The sequence below is a fragment of the Rhipicephalus microplus genome, chromosome 1 (genome assembly GCF_043290135.1).
Source record: "Rhipicephalus microplus isolate Deutch F79 chromosome 1, USDA_Rmic, whole genome shotgun sequence".
Classification (NCBI taxonomy): Eukaryota; Metazoa; Arthropoda; class Arachnida; order Ixodida; family Ixodidae; genus Rhipicephalus; species Rhipicephalus microplus.
The window spans coordinates 201,593,432-201,618,950 of NC_134700.1; the positions used below are offsets into that span (position 1 = coordinate 201,593,432).

The 25,519-nt window shown below is 46.9% G+C and overlaps 1 protein-coding gene across 1 annotated transcript; it reads left to right on the top strand.

The window, feature by feature from the left end:
- The first annotated feature begins 5,489 nt into the window (after window positions 1-5,489).
- Window positions 5,490-25,040, top strand: LOC119167302 (cathepsin B-like). Its single transcript, XM_037418764.2, has 8 exons — window positions 5,490-5,600; window positions 6,803-6,936; window positions 8,891-9,100; window positions 9,580-9,695; window positions 15,244-15,473; window positions 16,378-16,494; window positions 23,508-23,636; window positions 24,858-25,040. Exons 2-8 carry the CDS (start codon window positions 6,808-6,810, stop codon window positions 24,941-24,943), a joined length of 1,017 nt encoding a protein of 338 aa, XP_037274661.2. The 5' UTR covers window positions 5,490-5,600; window positions 6,803-6,807; the 3' UTR covers window positions 24,944-25,040.
- The last annotated feature ends 479 nt before the right edge of the window (window positions 25,041-25,519 follow it).

The window sequence follows — 25,519 nt, forward strand, 5'->3', positions numbered from 1 at the left end:
TTGGTAAATTTCCTAGGAATATTCTGACTTTACTGCTCAACAAAACGTTAAATCTTAACAAGATACCTCCACCTTTTGAATAATGATATACGTAGTATTTACATCATCAGCGCAAGAGTGCTGATGGGTCGAACGAAAATAGGTACTCATTGCTCTGTTGCACAGGTGAATGACAGGCGCGCAGCAGTACTACGGTGCCGTGTGCGTCTTCATTATTAGGCTTTAACCGACTATAGCTGCAATATCCGGCAATGTACGGAAGGGCAACGCTGCATTGTAGCGAGAATTACCTTAGTTCGCACTATAATGATTGATATGTGGGGTTTAACGTCCCAAAAACACCTTATGATTAGGAGAGATGCCGTAGTGGAGGGCTCCGGGAATTCTGACCACCTGGGGTTCCTTAACGTGCACCCAAATCTGAGCACACGGGCCTACAACGTTTCCGCCTCTATCATAAATGCAGCCGCAGCAGCCAGGATTCGAACCTGCGACCTGCGGGTCAGCAGCCGAATCTTCTGCCACTAGACCACCGCGACGGGTTCGCTCTATAGTTACTGTACGATGGTTACGACGTCGGTGACAGAAAATCGGCGTCGTTTTCGCCATGTTCGTTTTTTCTGCCCTCATTTCCCGAGATTACTCGCAGCTAACGTCCTGGCAGCCGTCACTTTCCTTTTCCTCTCATCACATCTAGATAAGTGGAGTAGTAAGCCGCCCATACCTCTCAGTACAGCTCAGATCGCTGTAGAAAGTGTGTGTGCGTGCGCGTGTCTGTGCGTGTGTGTGCGTGCGCGTGCGCGCGTGCGTGCGTGCGTGCGCGTGCGTGCGTGCGTGCGCGCGTGCGTGCGTGCGTGCGCGTGCGTGCGTGCGCGTGCGTGCGTGCGTGTGCGCGTGTGTGTGTGTGTGTGTGTGTGTGTGTGTGTGTGTGTGTGCGTGCGTGCGTGCGTGCGTGTGTGTGTGTGTGTGTGTGTGTGTGTGTGTGTGTGTGTGTGTGTGTGTGTGTGTGTGTGTGTGTTTCGCGGGAAAGCTCCACTGCCGCAAATGAAATACGCACACATGCATGTACCGCGCCAATTCGTTACTTTGTCGCGCAAGAGACGGAAGGAACAGAAATAACGATGTGTATGTACCAAGAAGGCCGACTCCGCAATTTGTTATTTTGTGCGGGGAAGGCGCGGCGTTTCAAGCACTTGTCGACACACAGGCCGCTGTTTCTGTTACTTTCGCTCCTTTGCACTCTCTTATTCGTAAGGTGTTAACTTGCTACACTGCAGTGCATAATAATGTTTCAAGCTTCACAATGAAGCACTTATACGGTTCCATGTGCAATGCACTTTTCAGGTTTATGACAGAATGTGGTCTCACATCCGATTTTCTGCGCAAAATGTTTCCACTTAAAGTGTGTAGCGATTTTACTGCTCGGTTGCTGACCCGAAGGACACGGGTTCAACCCGGGTCCACAGAGTTTCTCAATATACACTACAGGGAACTCTGGCGCTAGTGTCTATGGGAGCTGCAACGACCGACGCTTCAGCGAGCATGGGAATGATGGGTAGTGCACACATTTGTCTAATCTTCGCACTTCTGGCCTGCTTCTGGGTCCGTGTGTGTTCGTGTGGCATGGACCTGTTTTTTTGACGAAAACATATATTAGCAAATGTTCACCGTTTGCGCTTCACCGCCCTATTCTTTTAGGCTTACCATTTCGAATAAAGTCACTAAGTTCAAAAGTGTTCGTTCTTTCTTTCAAAACAAAACCGTAACCAGCAATAAACGAAGCCGCAAGTACGATTCGCCGCCCGCAAGTACGAAGACTAGGCGAATGTGTGTACTACACATCATTCCCATGGTTGCTGAACGATCGCAGCGCCAGAGTGCCCTCTAGTTAATTTTGGGAAACTATGCCCTGGTCACGGCAGTTGCGATATGTTAGAGGCCGGTATATACTGTGCGATGTCAGTGCACTTTAAAAAACACTAGATTGCCGAACGCAATTGCGAAGTGCGCAATTGCGCACCTTATGGTGGATACGACAATAATGTCGTGCTTTTGGGGTTCTGTACAACTGCTGCATATTTAGCGACCAATTGCTAATGCACTACGGCACCTAAGCTTTTCATATTTTTTTACGGTAAATAGACTACACTGTCTTTTATGCGACATCTAATGCATAGAATGATTACAAGACGTTTCGGCATGCTATGCTGCAGCTTGCCTTCGTAGCCGGACACTTAAAAAGGGCCACTTTACGGGTAAAATTATTGATGTATGGAGTTGCCTCGTGTGCAGGAATGATTTTCTACCTCATCAAGACGTTGCGTCATCCTATTCTCCGAAAGGTTTTTAAACCACCGTTTTATATTTTTGGTGCTTTATAAACAATTTTGCCAATACTGCTGCGCCAAATAATTTACTGTTTCCTTTGCATTCACAGTGGTATAATTGCAGGAACTAAATAAATTACACCACTTTACACTAAGGGAACCATATTGGGATGCGGAGCAGCGCTGGTGTTCACTTGTGTTTCCATTTGTTGTTTCCATTTGTATACTTCATTTGTGTGTGGAGTTGTGCATATGTCGCGTACCACTTATGTTACCTTCCCTCCCATTCGTGTGTATTTTCGTCTGTGTGCCACAGTGACGGCACCCAGCGCTGCTCGGAGAGAGCAATGGAGTAAGCATGCGCAGCATTGTATTCGAGCGCATAACTCTGGTGAAGGGATAAACGGGAGAGGAGAAATTGAGTGGAGACAGCGCTCTGCTACCTCCTCCCACCTCATCAAGCTCGTGCGAGGAGAGGGTCCTTCCACCTCCTCGCGCCCACGCTATGAGAGGGGGAGAGTTCGCGCACGCGCAGTGGGAGAGCGGACGGTCGCCGATGGGCGGACACAGCTCCGGGCAAAAGCTACTTCGCATCTAAAACCATTTTTGAAAACTGCAAGTGTTTGCCTAAGACCAAACTGGTGCTCTGCCAATTTGTCTCTACTGTGTTCACTCTAGTACATATTTATGCCAGTGGCGCTGACCTCGGTGCTCCTATTTTGAAACGTCCGAAAAATCTCAAGAATGCGTGCTGGCAGGCGAATCGCATGCTGGCTTCAGCAGATTAATACTGCTGAGAAGTATTGATACTACACTCTTTGAGCTGGAATGCTTCTCAATTGTTCAGCTCTTGCGGAAACAGCGGTCTTATCTGCGTGGCCGCCACTTTACAGTAGTCGCTGACAACGACGCTTTGTCGTATAGCGTCAACGCCCAGGGTTTTATTTGAACATCTTTGTCATTGGATTCTTCATCAGGTGGAATGCAAACACAACGTCACCTACTTGAGGCGAAAGACACACAAGGGTGCAGATACTCTTTGTTGCTAGCCATTATATTGCATTCTAGCACTTGTGGAACTGCGAGCCCCGCCAAGACAAGACTCGAAGGACGCTTGAGTTTCACTTTCAAAAGCAGAATAGAACAGCGCAATCGTAACGTGTTTGTATCACCTTCCCAACTACTAATTTCACTTTGCTGGACACATTTCTGTGGCGCAATAAAATTCAAAGTACGGACGCCATCCTGCTTCTATAACCACGCATGCAGCACTACGTGGTGGCGTGATGCCATTTGAAAGAAATGGCGCCCACAGATCCCTTTGCTCCATCTCGCGGCTCATAGTCAAGCTGCACAAGAACATCCATTATGTCCGTACCACTAACGGTGAATGACGTAGGTAACGATATCCCTGCTGCGGCGGCTGCATTTCCGATGGAGGCGGAAATGTCGTAGGCCCGTGTGCTCGGGTTTGGGCGCACGTTAAAGAACCCCAGGTGGTCAAAATTTCCGGATACCTCACCGTTAGTGCTCTGGAGGATGTATGCGTGGTGGCTAAGTGCATATATAAGCATCGCGCCACGGAGCAAAGGAATGCCAGTTCCAATTCACAGTCCCACTCGAACGGAACATTTTTAGGGGTGAAGCTTCTTAGGGTATGGGTCGTTCCCTCCTCTGTCGTAGTAGTAGAAGTAGTATGTAGCCACCTCTAGCTTGTGAATTGCTCAGTAGATGGCGTTGTGTGTATATGTCCTTGGATTGACAGACAGTCAGACAAATGAACCCATGGACGGACGGACGGACGGACGGACGGACGGACAGACGGACAGACAGACAGACAGACAGACAGACAGACAGACAGACAGACAGACAGACAGACAGACAGACAGACAGACAGACAGACAGACAGACAGACAGACAGACGGACAGACACTGACACAGACAGACAGACAGACAGACGGATGGACGCTTCGCCCCACTCATCATTCACTCCGTGGATACACTGATTTTTTTCTCATTTCTTTATTTGCATCTACCTCAAATTTCCACTCATCGCCAACGTTCGCTGACCCCGCAATATAACGGAGACACGTACACTGACCCCGGAATATAACGAGCAGTGTAACTATTGCGCTAATAACGCCCCTTGCGGCGTGTTAGCTGTGTGTGCGGCCAACGTACGTCCTACGATATCGTCAGCTGACACGCTGCACCGGCAGTCAATCATTGTCTACACACAAGTGTTCATAAATTTTCTGGTCAATTTAAACATCACCCGTGTCTTCCCATTCCGACAAACGCCACACGAAGACCTTTGGGGTTTCTTATACCAAGTGTTTCACCGCGTTCTTAGGTTGTCATACTAGCTGAATGTTTCTATTTCTTTGAACGTTCAAATGCGTGTGCCATATCTATTCTTTCATACTCTGCTCTTCAAACTTTGATTGATATGTGGGGTTTAACGTCTCAAAACCACCATATCATTATGAGAGACGCCGTAGTGGAGGGCTCCGGAAATTTCGACCACCTGGGGTTCTTTAACGTGCACCAAAATCTGAGCACACGGGCCTACAACATTTCCGCCTCCATCGGAAATCGGAAATACAGCCGCCGCAGCCGGGATTCAAACCCATGACCTGCGGGTCAGCAGCCGAGTACCTTAGCCACTAGACCACCACGGCGGGGCTGCTCTTCAAACTTTGTACGTGTAACACCTATCTAACCCAATAACCTAATAACCTGTCCGTTAGATTTCTCACACATGCACAATCTTACACATTACAGAGAAGCGGTACACTTGATAATGCCGCTGGATTCAAACTTAATTACATTAGCATTTAGGACCGCAATTTACGAACAACCCGTGTAGAGACTGACCACCGCAGACTGGGACATATTTCATACACAGCATGTCTGCGGCATATGGCATGGCAAGAATAATGAAAATTGCGGGGAAAGCACCAGCACGCTGCCAGACTGCCGAGCTACGTGAAAACAGCTTTCATTTCTGGAGATTACACTCCTGTGACGTGTACACAAGCAGCGACTGTCTGCTTGTCATGTGATACATAGTCCTCATTCGACCGGAGTACTCATTGGCGGTTATCTTGATCGGTAGCTTTCCGATAAGTTGGCTTTGTTCTTTTGTGCAACATGCAGGTATATGTCGTAGCAACGTTCGTGATAAGAGCGGCAGCCTGCCTGAATGATATCGGCTATAAAAGAAGTCGGATGCTCTCTCATTCACCTGGGGGCGTATCTGGCAAAACCGAGGTAAGACGCACGCTTTTCAATTCATGTGTATACTTATATGTTAGCGAAATTGAAAACAGGCTAGAAGACATGCACACATAATAACTTTTAGCCTTATATTTCATTAGTGCGGTTACAGAAGTGATAAAACTGTCCATGCGTTTCGACTGAATTCTTCCATCCTGCCGCTTGGGCGCTTTCCTTTCAACAAATGTCGAGACTTAAAATTGACAGATGTATAGTTTTATTATTGCAAAGCTAGGTAAAACTGGCTGTCTGTGACCATTGCTTTGGGAGCTTTAGTTGAACACCGTAATACAGATATATCGGTCATGATACAGCCGCTGCAACTTGTAAGTCAGAGTTGTGCATCAAAGAAAGATAGATAAGTATCTGTGCACGTGGGCGGTTTCGATGGAGAAAAATTTTGATAAAGAATCAAATTGTCTCTTTTTTTCTCTTTCAACAATAACTTAAATTGCGAACTTATTATTCACTGGCCGTGCGGTTGGGGTATAAACATCTTTTCCTAACCACAGGCTAACATCTATAGCTCTCCCTTGGGCTACATTTGCTGAGGCATACTGCGAAAGCGGGGAACACCATTGTTAATAATAGCCTTCCTTTACATTCGAGTCATAAGCAATGTGTATACAATAATTATAGCTTCTGGTACAATAAATTTCTGGTTTGATTCACACTCTTGGGAAAGACCACTGTTGAAATCGAATGGCACTGTCAATACTTAAATAAAAGTAAGTTTACAACTGAGACAAATGAAAAGAGACGCCCAGCAAGAAACATAAAGCCATAGGACACAGTCATGTTTGTGGGCAGAGCATAGTATTGGTGAGAACAGACATTTCCCACTTGATAGACAATTATAACGAGCAAATCGGTAGGGATCCATCTTGGTTGAAGGCTCACAACTTTTACACGAGAACACCAGTAAAGAGAAACATGCGCTTGGGTCTCATTTTTCCTGTTCTTGTGTAAAAATCATGCTCATAATACCAAGATGATAATTGCCACTGTGAGTAATGTAATCTAATTGAACTTTCTTTGACCTCTTCTACCCGTTTCATCAAAACTTCGATACACCTCTCAATAACTGCAAATACACCGGACTACCGTAGAACTACGATATAGGCAAATGTTACCTGCTTCTTCAGTTCTCCTTCAATGTATTGAAGTGTTGTTGTTTTTTTTACATATTTATGCAGACACAATGAAGGCTCTCGCATTATTAGCACTGTTTGCCGTAGCAGCCCAGGGTCGCGTCATGGCCCCACCGTCTGTGAAGCCATTGTCTGACGAAATGATAAACTTCATCAACAACCTCAACACCACCTGGAAGGTAAGCAGGATATTTTTCCCACGTTTCTTGAAAGCATAGCTGTGCTGATTTGAGTCTTGCCAAAAGGTCTTTTGACGATCCCTTCAAAGGCAGGTGTGAAATTTACTTCGACAATTCAAGGTACTGCCAATTTTCTGTGGATGATATTTTTACACTGGCTTGTTCGAAGCAAATATATGATGATGGCAATGACTGACGGAACCTTTCAATGGCAGCATAGTACCTAAAGATTTCTCAATGAAACACTGTACAATCATTTAAACTACACCTGTCCATCCTCTGCTTAGTTTCGCAGCTGTTAAATATGCGTACCTGTTGAAAAACAGGCACAACTTCATAACCATTACAATGGGCTTTTAACAGCTGACTCATTCTTGCAGACCAAATTTCCCCATGTCAATCAGCCATGTCAGGCCTTTAATAAAAAATGTGAATCATACAGCAGAAAAAAATGCGCCTATAATACCACAACATGTGCGGCAAGTGTGTTTAGTGTAGTAACCTCTGAAACAGAGCAGAACAACACAGCACACATTGTGCTTTTGTGCTAGTAATATGTACGCGACGCTAGTTAAACACACGTTTCCCATGAATTACCACGGTTCCAAGAAACTACTCCTGCATCGGTTATTTTACAGCGGAAGCTGTTATCAGATCACAACTCGGGTCACGTGCAGTTGTCCGCCACAGCTGCCAGTGTCCGTAATCACCGATGAAACAAGGGGCTCGAACCTGGGTCCGCTAGGTGCCAGCCCAGTATTCTAGCACTGAACTACGCCGGTGCTTGTGACTTGCTGGCAAACTTACCTTAGGCAGGCTTGATGTCGGGAAGGCAATCGCGTTAATACGACTTATAAAGCATTTTAAAACATCGAAAGAACAGCCAGTTGTCGCAGAATGCAGATAGTGTAACGAGTGGGCCATCCTATGCTTCAACCCATTACAGAAGCTTGTTCCTGTCCCCCTATTAAATGTGGCGCATACCCACTACAGCCATAATTTCTCATCGTTGTGAGCCACTGCATGAACAATTGGCCCAAAATTCCTTGCAAGTGTTTAGCGGATATCAAGCTTCTCAGAAGAATGACAAAAAAATTTATTCATTGATTTGTGGGGTTTAATCCCAGAACCACGATATGATTATGAGAGACGCCGTAGTGGAGGGCTCCGGAAATTTTGACCACCCGGGGTTCTTTAACGTGCACCCGAATCTGAGCACATGGGCCTACAACAACTCCGCCTCCATCGGAAATGCAGCCGCTGCAGCCGGGATTCCAACCCGCGACCTGCGGGTCAGCAGCCGAGTACCTTAGCCACTAGACCACCGCGGCGGGGCAAGAATGACAAAAAATGGCAGAGCGATGGCCGTTGTACTTCCCCTCAAAAATTTATTATTAATGCCCTAGTGGGTATTAGGGAAGTGTGCTTGCAGTAGTTACCGAATAAGTTTTGAAAAACTCTGGAAGGCCACTTTTCTAGCTTTCGCTGTGTTCAGCGCAGGCCTGGCGTTTTTTTTTTTTATTGCCCAATCGGAAGAGCTTCTTCTAAAGTGAAGAAAATATATTGAAGATAAACATTTTATATAGGCAATTTCTGTATTATTTCAAAAATAGCAGTCATTTCCTTCTACATTTAACACAAAACACTAAGACAACATCTAGTTATCGTTCGTCCCTCATAATCATTCGCCCAAACCTTCCTTATCCAGATGACACTGCCTTATTTTCTGTCGCTAACAGGTAATACATCTACAAGAACTTTTAATACTAATAATATCTGAGGTATTACGTCCGAATACTACGAAATGATAAGATAAACGCCACAATTGAGCATGCCGAAAATTCTGATTATCTGATGTTCTTTAACGGGTACTGATAACGCGCAGTGCACGGGCCTCTACCATTTCACCTCCACCGGCGCTTTCTAATACAAGTGACTTAATTCATTCCTCCAGGCCGGCAGGAACTTTGACGAGAACATTCCCCTCAGCTACATCAAGGGACTGATGGGCGTCCACCCCGACAGCAAGAACTACAGGCTCCCGCTTCACTACCACACGGAGATCCCCGATGACCTGCCCGAATCTTTTGACGCGCGGGAGCAGTGGTCCCACTGCAGCAGCATCCACCTCATCCGAGACCAGTCCACGTGTGGATCGTGTTGGGTGAGCAAAGCAAATAGTTATCGCTTCATCCGTGCATGTCATGTTTCAAACGATCGCGACTTGAGAGTAACAAAAATTGCCATAGTAAAACGTCGTTCACACCTCGTTAATCGCACGTTTCTTGTGGCTCCCTAGTGGACATGTCACTATCAATTGAGGAGGTATCACTGTATCTATCGCACAACGCACGAATAGCTTTATAACGTAATAATTTAAACTGCATTTACTCATATCTTGATATTATAGTCACTCTTCTGTCAAGAGTGGCATCCAAACTTTTTTGCGCTTTATTAATATATCTTCCCTAACGTCTTAGTACCAGTCCACGTCTGCGGAATTATGCTTACTACGAACTAAAATGTAGATGTACAATGGATAGTAAATAATAATTCTCAGAAGGTGCTTCTGTATTCATCGTTTAACAGCATAGAGGTGCTCCACTACACTAACCGCTACTGAATTGCGTATACAACTCGCAGGCATTTGGAGCAGTGGAAGCCATGTCCGACCGAATCTGCATCCACACCAAAGGCCGAGTTCAGGTGAACATCTCTGCCGAAGACCTGCTCACGTGCTGTGAAGACTGTGGTGACGGGTAAGTTCTATTCCGTTTGCCCACTCCGCTGTTCGCTCCCTGGCTACGCCTTGCCTGCTGTTGCTGCTATCCTCCCGGTTGCCATGTACCTTAATAAACCTCCGTAACAACCGTAATGATTCGTATGCCGACAACATGAAAAGGTTGTAGTCAAAGGTCACTTGACGGCCGCCTGTCCCACTTTAAAAAAATTCTGCCTAACCATCTCACATCACGCTGATTAGATAAGGGTGTATTTTTTATACTTACCAACAGCTTGAAACTACGTGTAGTACAAACGAAAGTTTTAGCAGGCAAAAGTGTTTTTTTTTCAGTTATGTTAACAACAGGAAAACACGCAATGGTTTTCTCTCTCTCTCTCTCTCTCTCTCTCTATATATATATATATATATATATATATATATATATATATATATATATATATATATATATATATATATATATATATATAGTCTGTGCTCGGAATGGCCTCGGAAGTAGAAAATACACCAAAAGCACGTAGCCATACATCTTTCTTGCACATCGGCCTTTTCTACATCCATATCGTTGTCCTTCTTTTCACTGTAGGCTTTTTGCAGTTTGCTCTTCTGATTTCAGATGTGCCATGCACGAGCAAAGCACACTTTAATAAAACCGCCTCTGAAATATCTACGGTTAGTCAGCGGATTGTACTTCTGATACTTTTTGAAAGACAGCGGAGTTGTGCAAGTTGTCCCAAATATGACCGCACTCACACAGAAAGTGAAAGTTCTAGATGATACCCACTCATCAGTCCGTTGATCATTGATGCCCTATGACATTTGGATTACCAAAGCTTGGGTTGTCAGAGAAGTCTCATTTTAGCGTTCGGCATTTTGTTTTTTTTTCGAACAATGGCAATTCTTTCAAACGTGCCCTACTATAATATGTGTTTCAAGAAATGTGTCCAAAATCCTCGAAAAACATGTATACAAATGCGACACTTGTTCGATGCCTTCAGAACTTCTTGAGTACGACAGGCATGTTAATATTACTAAACTTATCGTCTGGGACATCAATTAGGAAATTTAGTTCACCTAACTTTTTCATTGCTGAAGTTAGGCCACAGTGTGAAATAGTAGAATTTAAGTTCTCCGTGCGAAGCAGCTTAGAGATTTTGTAAAAGCGGCGTTCTAGCAACAATTGCTAAGTACTGAATTTACTCGCGAAGTACTGAATGCCCGAAAGAGAGCTGAAAATTCGTTCGTCTAATGCGCAGTAAATGTCGTTTATAAGATCTTGATGATATGGGGAAATTAAGTTTCGGTGCATTGATTGATTGATTTGTGGGGTTTAACGTTCCAAAACCACCATATTATTATGAGAGACGCCGTAGTGGAGGGCTCCAGAAATTTCTACCACCTGGGGTTGCAATAGGATGGAAAGGTGGGCTAGTTGGTCATTCATGATGGTTCAGCGAACTGGGAGTGCGGGGGTAAAACACAGACACAAAGCAAAGAGGAGCTGAACCACCTGGGGTTCTTTAACATGCACCCAAATCTGAGCACATGGGCCTACAACATTTCTGTCTCCATCGGAAACGCAGCCACCACAAGTTTCAGTGCAAAAATAATCGTCTTGCTTATCATAAATGTGCATTAAAAATGACATGGGTACCCTCATCACACGTCCTTGCAAAGCCTGCGTGGAGAATGATGAGAAAAAATGCGAAACGAGAGTGAAAGATAAACAAAGACCTTAGACGAAATTATATACAAGACAGCCCGTGAACTGATTCAGGCAATTCATATCGAAAGTGGGCGTGATTGTAAACCACAGCATCGATTGCTATTCAGAAAAATGAATGGGCATTTTTTCATGCATTCTGCTGGAACACTGTGATGGCATATTTCCTTTTGGCATTTCGATTTGCGCGTGCATGTGGGGGGTCACTCTTTTCTGCATTAGGGGTGAAACTCCTAAATGCGTGGGTCTATCTATTCCTTGTATGTATTTATGTACGTGACCACCTATAGTTCCACCTTTGTCAACTACCCACTACTACTTCCTTGCAAACATCCCACTACGCCTCATCACCGATCCACCACTTCACCGGCCATAAAGCAAATACTGTTGAGAAGTAGCCAATATGGAATGGAAGATGGTCGTGAACCTGTATCCAGGTGCGCGTGAAAGAACCATAGATTGTGCCATTGCGTCCATTCTTTGTAGGTATATACGTGACCACCTATAGTTCCACCTTTGCAAACTGCCTACTACTTCGTCTTTGCAAACATCCCATTACGACCCATCACCGATCCACCACTTCACCAACCATAAAGCAAATACTGCTGAGAAGTGGCTAATATGAAATGCAAGATGGTCGGGTACTTGTATCCAGGTGCGCGTTAAAAGAACAATAGATTGGCCCACTGTGTCCACCCATTGTTTGTACGTGACGGCTTATAATTTTACCTTTGCAAAAATCAGTCTCGAAACAAGTTGCACGAATGATCCATAGAATAACATACCACAAGCAGGGAATGAAGGAAGGAGACACAATTGGATTAGTACGGCATTTGTACTGTGTAAGGTTACGTGTAGCCTACCTTTCCACGTGTTAAACAAATCAGAAGAAGAAACCATCGAGTCTATAATTAGGGGCGCCTACAAAGTGGCCATAAGGCTACCGGTAAGCACACCAATCCAAAAGCTTTTGGAACTCGGTAGATATAATACATACCCTGAGCTGAAGACAGCGGTACTGACTGCGCAGAGAAATCGTTTACGTCAAACGAAAGCGGGGAGAGAGATACTTTCCTGGGTGGGCTTTCCGCCATACCCCCAGAACCTGGACGAGGTTTTTGTAGAAATCCCTGATGCCGTCCGCAACAAGATCTCGATCTCACCGCTGCACAAGGATATGGACGTAAAAACAAACAGAAAGTGCAGAGAGGAGAGAGTGCGACGACTCCGAAAAACATTAAAAAACAAATAAAAAAACTCCCAAGCATTTCCCCGAGGGTGAACATGGTTAAGTGCGAATACACGGGGTGATGCTATGATGGGTATTTATTATTTCGCACTATTATATTTATTAATCACACTATGGTGCCTTTATGGTGTGATGGTTCCTGGGAATCGCAATTTGATCACACGGGGGAGTTTACGTTAACTCCTTGGCGAATGCCAACGGATTTTAACTTTACTCCCCCTCACGACCCGCTCTCGACGGGAGGCTGAGAGAGAAGGCGGGCGCGCGAGAGAGAGGGGTGCGCGCGCAGCTGCAGCGAGCAAGGAGAGCGGAGGAGCGAGCGAAGGGGGAGGGGGTATAAGGCGCGTTACTGACACCGATATCAGCGTCGCGTCCGTGGCTTATTCGGTAGAGCGTCGCGCTGCGGCCCGCCAAGTCCTCTTTCTTTTAAAGATAGAGAGAAGACTGCGGACGCCGCCGACGGCGGTGGATGGTTTGGGGTCGCTTATAAAGTGTATTCACACTTAATATTTTTTATGTGGACGGTTCGAGGTACAATTTTAAATGGTCAGTTGCATCAGTACTTAGCGATGACAACTGCATGGTGACATGTGCATTTCTGTACACGTCCTCGATCGCCAAGGCGGAATGCTTTGCCATTGCCCTTGCAATCAAAGCGCAGGAACAGAGAGATGAACCGCAGACAATTATCATTTCCGAATCGCAGGAAGCGTGCCATTTCTTTTTAAGAGGCCGCCTTCCAATAAAAATAAGCAAATTCTTAGGTGGGAGATTGACGATCAAACACAGGCTCATCTGGTGTCCAGGACATGCAGGCTTGAAAGGGAACGAAAGTGCCGACGCTTGTGCTCGAAGGCTTACGAACCGAGCAGAGCTTCGACAGCACATTCAATCCTTTGGAACACTCCAGGAAGAAGCTATCGAGGAGGATAGGGACCCATTCAGAATGGCCCCTCGCGAAATTCTTGCTAACCAGCGAGGCTTGCGACAAAAATACAGCGCCCCCCCCCCCCAAATTATTAAAAGAGGAGGACGCGATTGACCTCCGCAGAATTCAAACGGGAGTCTTTCCCGAACTTCAAAGATTACACAAAACTTTTCCAACGCTGTATGGGCATGCGTATCCGTGGTGTGGCGGCTCGCCATCGCTCTACCACATTTTGTGGGGATGCCTAAACCAACCACCAAATTTAGATACCTTTTTTAGGTCAATACAAGCTTTCTAATACTTTCGAGCAATGGGAGGCACAGCTCACCAGCTCTGACCCACAGGTGCAGCATGCACTTCTGCATCACGTCAGGCAGGCGGCAGCAGCCAGTGGAGCCCTGGATTTGGGGCCCCACCCATCAAGCTCATGACCCCTGTCCGAAACCCTTGCGAATAAAGTTTTTTCCTTCTTTACTTTGCAAATTACCAACTACTTATTTGCAAACATCCCACTACGCGCCATCACCGATACACCACTTCACCGACCATAAAGCAAATACTGTTGAGAAGTAGCGAATATGAAATGCAAGACGGTTGTGTACTTGAATCTAGGGGCACGTTAGAGAACCATAGATTTTCCCCCTGGGTCCATGCTTTGTAGGTATGTACGTGACCGCCTATAGTTTCACCTTCGCAAACTACCCGCTACTTCGTCTTTGCAAACATCCCACTATGGCCCATTACTGATCCACCCCTTCACCGGCCATAAAGCCATTATAATAAAGGGGGAACGGAAGCGACGCAAAGCTACCACTTACGAATAATAACATTTCTTGTATAAATATATACAGTGTGTGTCACGCCTTTGATGATGTAGTGGGCGATATTCGCGGATGGCTTATTGTTTAGCGATGAAACCCTGCAGCGCTACACCCCCCTCATCATCATTCACTCCGTGGATATGCCATGATTTTTTCCACTCTCTCTTTTGGCCTTTCTCTGTCCTACACACTCATTCACCTAAGGTGTAAATAAAACAAGTGTAAGCTTCCGCAGGTGTCTTCATCTGTCTCTCGTGTGCTATGTTTTTGCGCCACCCTCCGTTTCTGTAAGTATGTATCCACTCTGGGCCACAAACTTGACACGGCGCAAGCGGTAGATTGGGGGCAGTTAGAAACCCACACCTCCCTCAATCCCTTTCATTTCAGGAGCATATATTCAGAAATAAATATTAAAAATAACTGGAAATTGTGTGGCTGGACACACGCATTTCTTAGGCATATTCTCTACGAATGTACGGTTATAAGAGAATGCAGTCGTCCCACATGAAAATGCGGCGCTGCGAATGGCCGCACAGTGCATGCTCGAACCTCCTAGTTCATCGATGAGCCATCTAGCAAGCCCATGGATGAGTTGGCGATGAGACAGGATCTCCGGACCTCCTCGGCAGCAGTCTAGACACAGGCAAAAATTTTGATGGAGTTCTAGATAGAGCTGTTACCACCACCCCAAGTTCTGGAACACCTTCTCCTTAATCAATCATTGTGGTCTGTTAACTAGAATACACTAAGATATCCCGCTTTCTTAAAAACAATACCAAATCTCCCTGACTTGCTTGAACACCATCGCTGTGTGTTTGTGTTTTTGTGTGTGTGTGTGTGTGTTAGGTGTAACGGAGGATTCCCGCCTTCAGCATGGCAGTTCTACAAGGACAAAGGCCTTGTTACCGGTGGCCTGTACGGTACGGATGATGGTTGCCAGCCTTACCACTTCCCACCCTGTGAACATCACACCAAGGGGCGACTGCCTCCGTGCAAGGGAGACGGTCCGACACCTGAGTGTGTGCGAAACTGCCGCGAGGGATACGAGAAGAGCTACAGCCAAGACAAACACTTCGGTAATCAAATTGCTCTCTTGGACTAGTTTATTGCTGCTGATGTTTATGTTCACTAACACAAAAAAATGGGGAACGCAGCATGCATGTGACTCATTGAAAGCGATGAAATGAACAGTCATTTGCAAGCGACCCTTCGTTTCATTTACTGAACGATTTCGCAGTACGTCATTAACTGCCGAGATTGTGTTGGGCCCTTGGCCCGACATCAACATTGTAACTGTGCTCGTAAGAGTGCTCGTAGCCTTCTTCGAACCAGAGGGCTGGAGTAAATGCAAGGCTATAAAGTTTCCCGAGTTTCATGCACACCTCTCTAACTCACACTCATCATCCATTGCCTTTCTTCTTCCCCTTTTCCTTTCCATGGTTTAATGTAACAAGAGAGAGCACGCTATCGCTCAGGCTGACCTTTCTGCCTTTTGGTAAATAAACCTCTACCTCTTTCTCTCTCTATCTCTCAACTGGAAATTTCATATATATATTTTATTTGCATCTTTCTAGATTTTTCGGTCACGATCAAGATAGTTTTTCGCTCACAACCACTAACACCGACACCAGCATTTTCGAGAAACGAGCCCTTTAACGCTGTCGCATTCAACTTCAGAGCTCGAATGCGTTTATGATGGGACGAAAGTTTCATCTAATATTCTTACTGCAAGCGAGAAAAAAGCCTTCAAAAGCAAGAATTCTTCGGCAAAATGAAATGTTGAGAAAGAAAAAAGACTTTAACTAAGCAACATTTGCACGAGTCTTCGTAACACATCGTTTTTTCATATGTCCATTCCGACTTTCAGCCACAGTGCATAACCAGATTGCAAAATACTTTGTCCTGAGACGTTAAACTTCATTTGCCTTGCTGCACACTGCTGCAACTAAATTAATAAATGTAAATCTTCATTTTCTACAGGTAAGAAAGTCTACACACTATCTGGCGACGAAGACCAGATAAAGACGGAGATTTACAAGAACGGACCCGTAGAAGCAGACTTTACTGTCTACTCGGACTTCCTGTCATATAAGAGCGGTAAGGTTTACTTAACCGCACGCAAATGCACCACTACGTTTTTTTTTCTCTCTCTCTTCTTATTCACTCGCTTTTTGTGGAGTGAGTGTTTCTTTCGGCGAGCTTCCCGCTCGTGCTCATTACTCGTATATATTGCCGCTCTTGAACAACACGTGCCTAGACTATTGATGGAAGTTCTGATTAGCGTTTATTTTTACTGTTCATGTCTGATGCTAGTTTTTGTTCTGCTTTTTTTCTCTGTCTCTAAACCTGAGCCTCTTATTTCAAACATGGTGCAGCTAACAATCTATTTGTGTTGTTGGCCTCCCTGCTTTTCCTGTATATGTTGCTCTGTCTGACCAGGCGTCCTGGTTGCTTGTTATTCATAGCTTTTCATGTTGGTATCAGAATTATTTTCGCGCAGTTACCGCAGTTGCGTGTGCCTCTGCACTCACGCACAAGAGAGTAAACTTCGTATTAGCACAATTACGAACACACTCGAGTTAGCATGAGGTAGGCACGATGAGGGAATGCAAACCAAACATTCATTTCTAGGAATCAGCCTTTTTTTTTCTTTTGCATACTCCATCTTTGTTTCGGGGTCATGTTAGCATGAGGATAAAAGCAATTCAAGAATTGATTGATTGATTGATTGATTGATTGATTGATTGATTGATTGATTGATTGATTGATTGATTGATTGATTTATGTGTGAGGTATAACGTCCTAAAACCACAATATCATTATCAGAGACGCCGTAGTGGAGGGCTCCGGAAATTTCGACCACTTGGGTTCTTTAACGTGCACCCAAATCTGAGCACAATGCAAGAAACAGAACAAACAGTCAGCAACTCAGTAGAATCAAACAGCCACGTTGATAAGTTCATTGTATATATCTGCGATTGAGTGACATCACTGTTTCTGTAATAACAGCAGACAGCCTATAGACTAGTATTTAAGCAATTTGCAAAACGTTCAAAACCAGCTTTATGCTAACAAGTGTTTGTATTGTTACCTGGAAAATAACAGTAGTCGGTCCGCAGCCACAACACAGCTCGCTGACAACGTCCACTTCTTTACTCTCAGTCTGAGGCACCTTACTTGGGTATGCCCCACTATGCCCTCTTTCAGTCAGACGAAATCACGTAACACGACCCCCGGCGGCAAAAGCGCCGACCCGGCGAGTTTACGGGGCCACAGCAGGAGCAGTGTGGTAACGCTTGAGCCTTGATACGTGGACGATGTCCCTTGACAGCAGAGCGGAAGAGGTTGATGGATTATCAGGGACAATTTCATATGTAGTGTCGGTCACTCGTCTAAGCACGCGGTATGGGCCCGTGAAACGAGAGAGAAGTTTTTCTGACAGGCCTGCATGTCGCGTAGGGGACCAAAGAAGAACGAGGGAGCCTGTTGGAAAGTGTTCGTCGCGATGCCGCTCGTCGTAACGATGCTTCTGCGAGTCTTGGGACGCCATTAACCGGCTGCGGGCAAGCTGACGAGCATGGTCAGCTCGGGTAATAGCGTCGCGTGCATATTCAGAAGTAGACTGCGCAGCGGCTGGCAGGAAGGTATCCAACGGCAATGTTGGTTCGCGTCCAAACAGAAGGTAAAATGGCGAGTACCCGGCAGTGTCATGCCGGGAGGAATTGTATGCGAACGTCACGTAGGGTAGTGCAAGGTCCCAATCACGATGATCGGCCGAGACGTATTTTGATAGCATGTCTGTCAAGGTGCGGTTTAAACGTTCTGTAAGCCCATTTGTCTGGGGGTGGTATGATGTCGTGAGCTTATGTTGGGTAGAGCAGGAACGCAGGATATCGTCAACCACTTTCGAAAGGAACGTACGGCCTCGGTCTGTCAGCAGTTGACGAGGGGCTCCATACACTAAAATGAGATCGCGTAGTAGAAAATCAGCGACGTCTGTAGCGCAGCTTGTTGGCATGGCTCGCGTAACTGCATAACGGGTCGCGTAATCCGTAGCCACCGCGACCCACTTGTTTCCGGAGGCGGATGTTGGGAAGGGACCGAGAAGGTCCAAACCAACACGGAAGAATGGCTCCGATGGGATGTCGATGGGCTGAAGATATCCGGAAGGTAGTCTCGACGGCTTTTTGCGACGCTGGCAAATTTCACAAGCGTTGACATAGCGACGTACAGAACGTGAAAGGCCAGGCCAGTAGAAGCGGCGGCGCACACGGTCATATGTGCGAGAGACACCAAGGTGACCCGCGGTTGGCGCGTCATGGAGCTCGCGTAGGACTGTAGAACGCAGGTGCTTTGGTATGACCAGAAGTAGGTCGTGACCATGGGGCGATAAATTACGCCGATATAAGGTGTGGTCCTTTAAGGTAAACATGCGAACGGAAGCGTCTTGCGGTGAAGATTCGAGCTGTTGTATTAGGCGGCTGATATCCGGATCGCGACGCTGCTCGTCCCCGAGATGAAGCAGCTGGGAGATGGAAAGGACGCAGCCCACAGAATCAGTGGTCGTAGGATCGCAGTCGGCCACAGGGTAGCGTGACAGACAATCCACATCTTTGTGCAGTTTTCCTGATTTGTACACTACGGTGTAAGAATACTCCTGGAGGCGGAGTGCCCAGCGGGCGAGACGACCTGTGGGATCTTTGAGGGAGGCGAGCCAGCAGAGAGCGTGGTGGTCGGTAAGAACTATAAATGGTCGGCCGTATAAGTAAGGGCGAAATTTCGCGACTGCCCACACCAGCGCTAGGCATTCGCGCTCTGTTATGGAATAATTACGCTCCGAGGTGGACAGCAGCCTGCTGGCATAAGCTATCACACGATGCTGCCCACGTTGTCGCTGAGCCAACACAGCGCCTATTCCGTAACCGCTGGCATCGGTGCGCACTTCCGTCGGTGCCGTAGGGTCGAAGTGAGCCAGCACAGGAGAAGAAGTGAGCCAAGTGGTCAGGTCGGAAAATGCTGCTGCTTGCGAGGGACCCCAGGTAAACGTCTCATCCGGTTTGAGTAAATCTGTTAGGGGCCGAGCGATTTCCGCGAAGTTCTTGATGAACCGCCGAAAATAGGAGCAGAGCCCCACAAAGCTGCGGACATCTTTGGCGGTTTTCGGCACAGGAAAGTCCTTCACAGCTCGAACTTTTTCTGGGTCAGGCTGTACACCGTAAGCGTCAACAATATGTCCAAGTATTGTAATGCGACGGCGACCAAACCGGCACTTAGATGAATTCAGCTGAAGGCCGGCGAGACGGAATACATCAAGAATTTTTGACAGTCTTTCAAGGTGCGCTTCAAAAGTGGGAGCAAACACAATCACGTCATCCAGATAACAAAGACACGTAGACCACTTGAATCCATGGAGCAGGGAGTCCATCATTCGTTCAAAGGTGGCGGGGGCATTACATAAGCCGAAAGGCATGACTTTGAATTGGTAGAGGCCATCGGGTGTTACAAAAGCCGTCTTCTCTCGGTCCATGGGGTCCACGGCAATCTGCCAATAACCAGAACGAAGATCTATAGAAGAAAAGTAGGCGGCACCATGGAGGCAATCAAGGGCGTCATCAATGCGGGGCAGAGGGTATGCGTCTTTCTTGGTGATGTTGTTAAGGTGGCGATAGTCCACTCAAAATCGCCACGATCCGTCCTTCTTTTTAACTAATACCACCGGGGATGCCCAGGGACTGGAGGATGGTTCAATAATGTCCTTCGCTAGCATCTTGTTCACCTCCTTCTGAATTATGCTCCGCTCAAAAGCAGACACTCTGTAGGGACGGCGGTGAACAGGGTTGGCATCACCTGTGTGTATGCGATGCTGGACAAAGGACGTCTGCCCAAGAGGTCGCTCACCAAAATCGAAAACATCCTGGTAGGCCTCGAGAAGATGTTGTAGGGCTTCAACTTGCGGAGGTGGAAGATCAGTGGCGATCATGTCTACAATTTGACGGCTGCCCGAATGTGTTGCGAGTGATGTGCGCTGCGGTGAAGCAAGTGTGTCTAAGGCAAGCACTTCAATTTGTGAATCGAGCAACGGACACAGGTGGGCCACAGAAATGCCTTGTGGAAGCACACGATTCATGTAGCCGAAATTGACAAGAGGTAGACAAGTTTTGTTATCTGTGATGCTGAGCACCGTATAGGGCACTGCAACATTGTGCGCAAGGAGTACGTCGGTGAGAGGCGTAGCGTAATAGTCACCGTCGGGCACAGCTGGTGAGCACAGAAAATCGACGTACGTCACAGTTTTCGAGGGCAGGCGAACAAAATCGCTGCATTGTAATCGGCATGTAGGTTGGTACGGGGCGGCACTGATTTGTGGTAGTTCAAGGCGGAGCACACCAGCGGAGCAATCAATCAGAGCAGAATTGGCGGCAAGAAAATCGAGGCCTAGTATGAGGTCGTGGGGACATGTTTCAAGCACGGTAAAAAGGACGACCACTTGATGACCGGCTACGGTAAGTTGAGCTGTGCACATACCGACGACAGGGACTTTTGCACCATCTGCAACTTGGACGACACTGGTCAAGGGCGGCGTGAGGACCTTCTTCATGCGACGACGAAAACGCGAACTCATAATACAGACGTGAGCGCCCGTATCTATCAAAGCTTCAACAGGTGTACCATCAACATATACTTCTAGGGTGTTCCGGTTCAAACGTAAGGGCAACAGAGGATTTTTGGGTAAGGTCGACAGGGCAGCTTCACCTCCAGAAGCTGCACAGCCTAGTTTTCCGGGGACGCGCGGCGGTTGAACGATGGCGAGGGAGAGCGGCGACGCGTGTTTGAACGAGAAGGGCGGCTTTGAGGCGGTGGCGACGACGGGGCAGGGTGGCCGTAGTCCTCAGGGGCAGTAAATGCTGTAGACTGAGTGCGGGTCGGATAACGGTGGTTTGGTGGACGGAATGAGCTACTGTAAGCGGGGTACGAGCCAGAAGACATAGATGGCCATTGACTGCGGCAGTAACGAGCGATGTGTCCTGCGCGACCACAGCGGAAGCAGATTGGCTTATCATCAGCTGTTCGCCATTCAGACGGGTTCCTTGTTTGAATAGAGTACGGACGGCGACGTCTCATGTCCACAGAAGCTATCGAGGGACCAGTATTATCCAGTGTGGATGCAGTGGACAGGATACCAAGGTTTGCGAATTCCTGGCGGACAACAGCCTGGATCAAGGCGACAGCTGGCGTTGAGGCGTCGGGCAACGTCGGTAGTTTGTTGGCAGCCGGGTAAGCGGCCTCGAGTTCACGTCGGACGATGCGCGTCACGTCTTCGGTTGTAGACGGATGACAAGGAGTGGCTTCGCAAGACGACGTTGCCGCGGTGTTGGGTAGGCGCTGAAACTGCTGCAAAATGCGTCGACTCTTCGCCTGCTCGAGACGGCGGCACTCTTTGATCACGGCGTCCATGGTCGTTACGTTGGTGAATACAAGCAGACTGAACGCATCGTCGGCGATTCCTTTTAACACGTGCGAAATCTTGTCGGCCTCAGTCATGTTGGGATCGGCCCTTTGACACAACGCTAAGATGTCTTGAATATAAGTCAAGTAGGGCTCAGTGGACGTCTGTGTACGGACAGCCAATTGCTTTCGGGCATCAAGTTGTTGACCAAACGGGTTGCCAAAACAGGTCGCGGAGCTGTTGTTTAAACATTTCCCAGCTCGTGATTTCGTGCTCGTGGGTCTCAAACCAGGTGCGAGGGGTCTTGTCAAGATAGAAAATGACATTCGCAAGCATAACGGTTGGGTCCCAGCCATATTGCTTGCTGATGCGCTCGTACATGCTAAGCCACTTGTCCACATTCACGTTGTCCTCTCCAGTAAAGGTACCGGGATCACGGGGTTGCGTTAGAGCGACGTACCGGGTTGCTGTCGTTGCTGAGGTAGGTGGCGAAGCCGTATCTTCACCCGGAGCCATGGTAGCAGACTTAAGGAGGCGTCCACTGCGTAGCTCCGTTGTCAGAAGAGTACCCAGCACCTCCACCAAAATGTTACGTGGAAAATAACAGTAGTCGGTCCGCAGCCACAACACAGCTCGCTGACAACGTCCACTTCTTTACTCTCAGTCTGAGGCACCTTACTTGGGTATGCCCCACTATGCCCTCTTTCAGTCAGACGAAATCACGTAACAGTATTATGCGAGCGGAAGTGATATTATAAAACACCCACTTCGCAAACGATAAGAGTGGGGGACATCCGTGAAGACAAGTTCTACGTTATGGTAGATATCATGGCCAACTTATTATTTTTTTTCGCTGGCATGGTCTGTGGAATGGATTAACATTGTATATTTGTATCTCAGTGAATGAAATAGTGAGAACTCTTGTTAACTTGTTTTCATACGTACACGCCAGTTGCATATGACTCTTAGTCTTTGCAGAAGTTGCACCAATTTCCGCCCCTAAATATGATGTTGCTACCATATGTTTTTAGAACCAAGCACAGTTTCCAAACATAATGGCCAGTATTTGTTGTTGTTAACACGGTAACCCACCCGCCACAGTGGTCTATAGTGGCTAAGGCACTCGCTGCTAACCCGCAGGTCGCGGAATTGAATCTCGGTTGCATTTTGATGGAGGCGAAAATGCATGAGCCCCGTGTGCTTAGGTTTAGGTGAACGTTAAAGAACCTCAGGTGGTCGAAATTTTCGGAACCCCCCACAACAGCGTTTCTTATAATCATATGGTGGTTTTCTGACGTTAAACCACAACAATTATTTATAAAATAGAGAGTTTGAGAATCGGGGACACAAGACGGTGGATCCCCAATTCTCGGAGAGCGCGCCACAACTGGCGAAATTCAAATTAGTCGAGAGGCCGGCCATACGGTGCCGTGGCTCCCACTGCATTGACTTCATGTCGCTGGCGACTCAAAACGCCTTGGTACCACGCTACTTTGCAACTTTTGGGCCTTGGGTCAATTCGAACGCAAAAGTCCAAGATTGGCTTGGGGGCTGCGTATGTGCCCTGGCGGGCCCCGATTTTCAAACTCTCTAATACTGCAATCTGACGGGCCGTTTGCTTACTGAAGCATATGCCTTTTATTTTTTTTTTCTTGTGGTGCAGGAGTTTACCAGAAGCACAGTGACGATGTTCTGGGCGGTCACGCTATTCGCATCTTAGGCTGGGGCTCTGAGAACGGCGTCCCTTACTGGCTGGTCGCAAACTCCTGGAACGAAGACTGGGGAGACAAAGGCAAGTGTCCGTAACAAAACTAGTGCCTGACTTTCTTTTTCGTTACGCTACAAAGAAATGGATAGATTCGCCCTTCTTTGACTAGATGTTTAGTTCCATGTCCCCTTACACTAGTTCACTCACCGTAAAACTTTTATTGCTATCGTCTTGAACTCGCATTGCTATGAATAATAACTCTTGCTATGAATAACTCTTTCTATGAATAATAACACGTCAATCACTCTTGAGAAATGATAGATTTACAATGCCTGCAACGACGTGCCTATGAAGCTATCATCTGAACGCATAATGACATCATAAAACTAGTTTATTCGTGACGTCTACGTAATGCCACATGGCGACGTCATTATATGACGTAATCACTCCCATAGATGGCTTGACAGGGGTTTTCCGTTCGTGGGCGGGTGTGAACTGCCACCGTCAAATCAAGCACCGGTGCCATTTACAGCTCCGTTGTAGATTGATGGACACGCCTTGCCCTAATTATGAGTTCATGAGCCCCTCATTTCGTATTACGTCATCTGCTTGACCATGCACCGGCCAGTGCTATAATTTTGAAAGCAATAAGGCCGGGGTTCTCTAAGAAAAGTCTTTTTTGTAGGAGTGGCTCGGCGTTTCTTAAAAAGCCAGTAAACAACCCCGAAATCAAAATATTGTTACGAAGAGAAATATGCGAAATCTCGCTTTGTGAACATGCTGCCGGAAGAATTTTGCGAATACGCGCCATATTAGGTAAGTTACGTGGGTCAGAGCATCGGTTTCAGCTGGTTTTCAGTCTTCGCACGGCCTCGCCATCCTTCTTCCTCACAGGGAAGGTAAGGCGTAGCCCGTTGTCGTGACCGGTTTAGACCAGTCGCGACGAGCTGTGTGCTCAGTCAAGTCGCCGATTGGCGACTTGCCTCGCTGCTAGTAAAAGGTGGATTGGTCAGGCGTAGGAAAAGGTCCTGGGAATTGTTTTTCGGCATGGAAGCTCTTCGCGGCGCGCAGTGCTGTAATATTCGGAAAAAGTAATCGTTGTGGTCTGCTCTACGAATTGCCTTGATTCTTTCGGGGTATAAAAAAAAAGTCAGATCCTGTTGACGGGCCCTTTAAGATGGCGTGGATGTACGATACAAAGGAATATCAGAGTACGCGCAATCTGGCAAACTGATTTCGAACTAAGCAGGACGTATGTGGGCGCTGCAATGCGAAAGTAACACCACCTGCGTTTTATTGTTCCAGGCTACTTCAAGATTCGTCGTGGAAATGACGAGTGTGGCATCGAGGATGACGTCAACGCCGGAATTCCCAAGGAACTCAAGGCATAGAACGCGTAATGAGCAATGATTCTAGTGACGTTGTCGGATGTGACAGAAAAATTGTGAAGTATTATTTATAACAATAAAACAAGTGACTTTCTTTTTATTCAACGGTTGTGATGCACCGGGGATATTCAGAGTTTCTCATTTCACTGCACACTGAGTCAGGAAACAGTTACTGCATCCATAATGACTGCGGAGATAACGCTATATGGTGTTAGAGCCTCATTGTCTTTATATAAGTTAAGGACAGAGCGTTAAAAGCCACGTCATGCCCAAAACTGAGCGTCAGCAGCTTTGACGGCCCGCACCAGTGGTGTCAACACGAATGACACAAATACCATCACGTGGTGACGTCATCGCGTGACATGATCACTGAGTCGAAAGGGCCGATCGTGGCAGCAAGGCAAAGCAAAGCAAAGCCATGTACAGAAAACGTGTCACCCCTCCGATCTTGGAGCCAGTGTAAAACCAGGTAGAGTGCATAAATATTTCGGGGAGGTGAGGGAAGATCAACACATTAACTGAGAGAAAAAAAACGCAACATTTACCTTCGTGTCATCTTCAACGAATGCGCGAGAAACC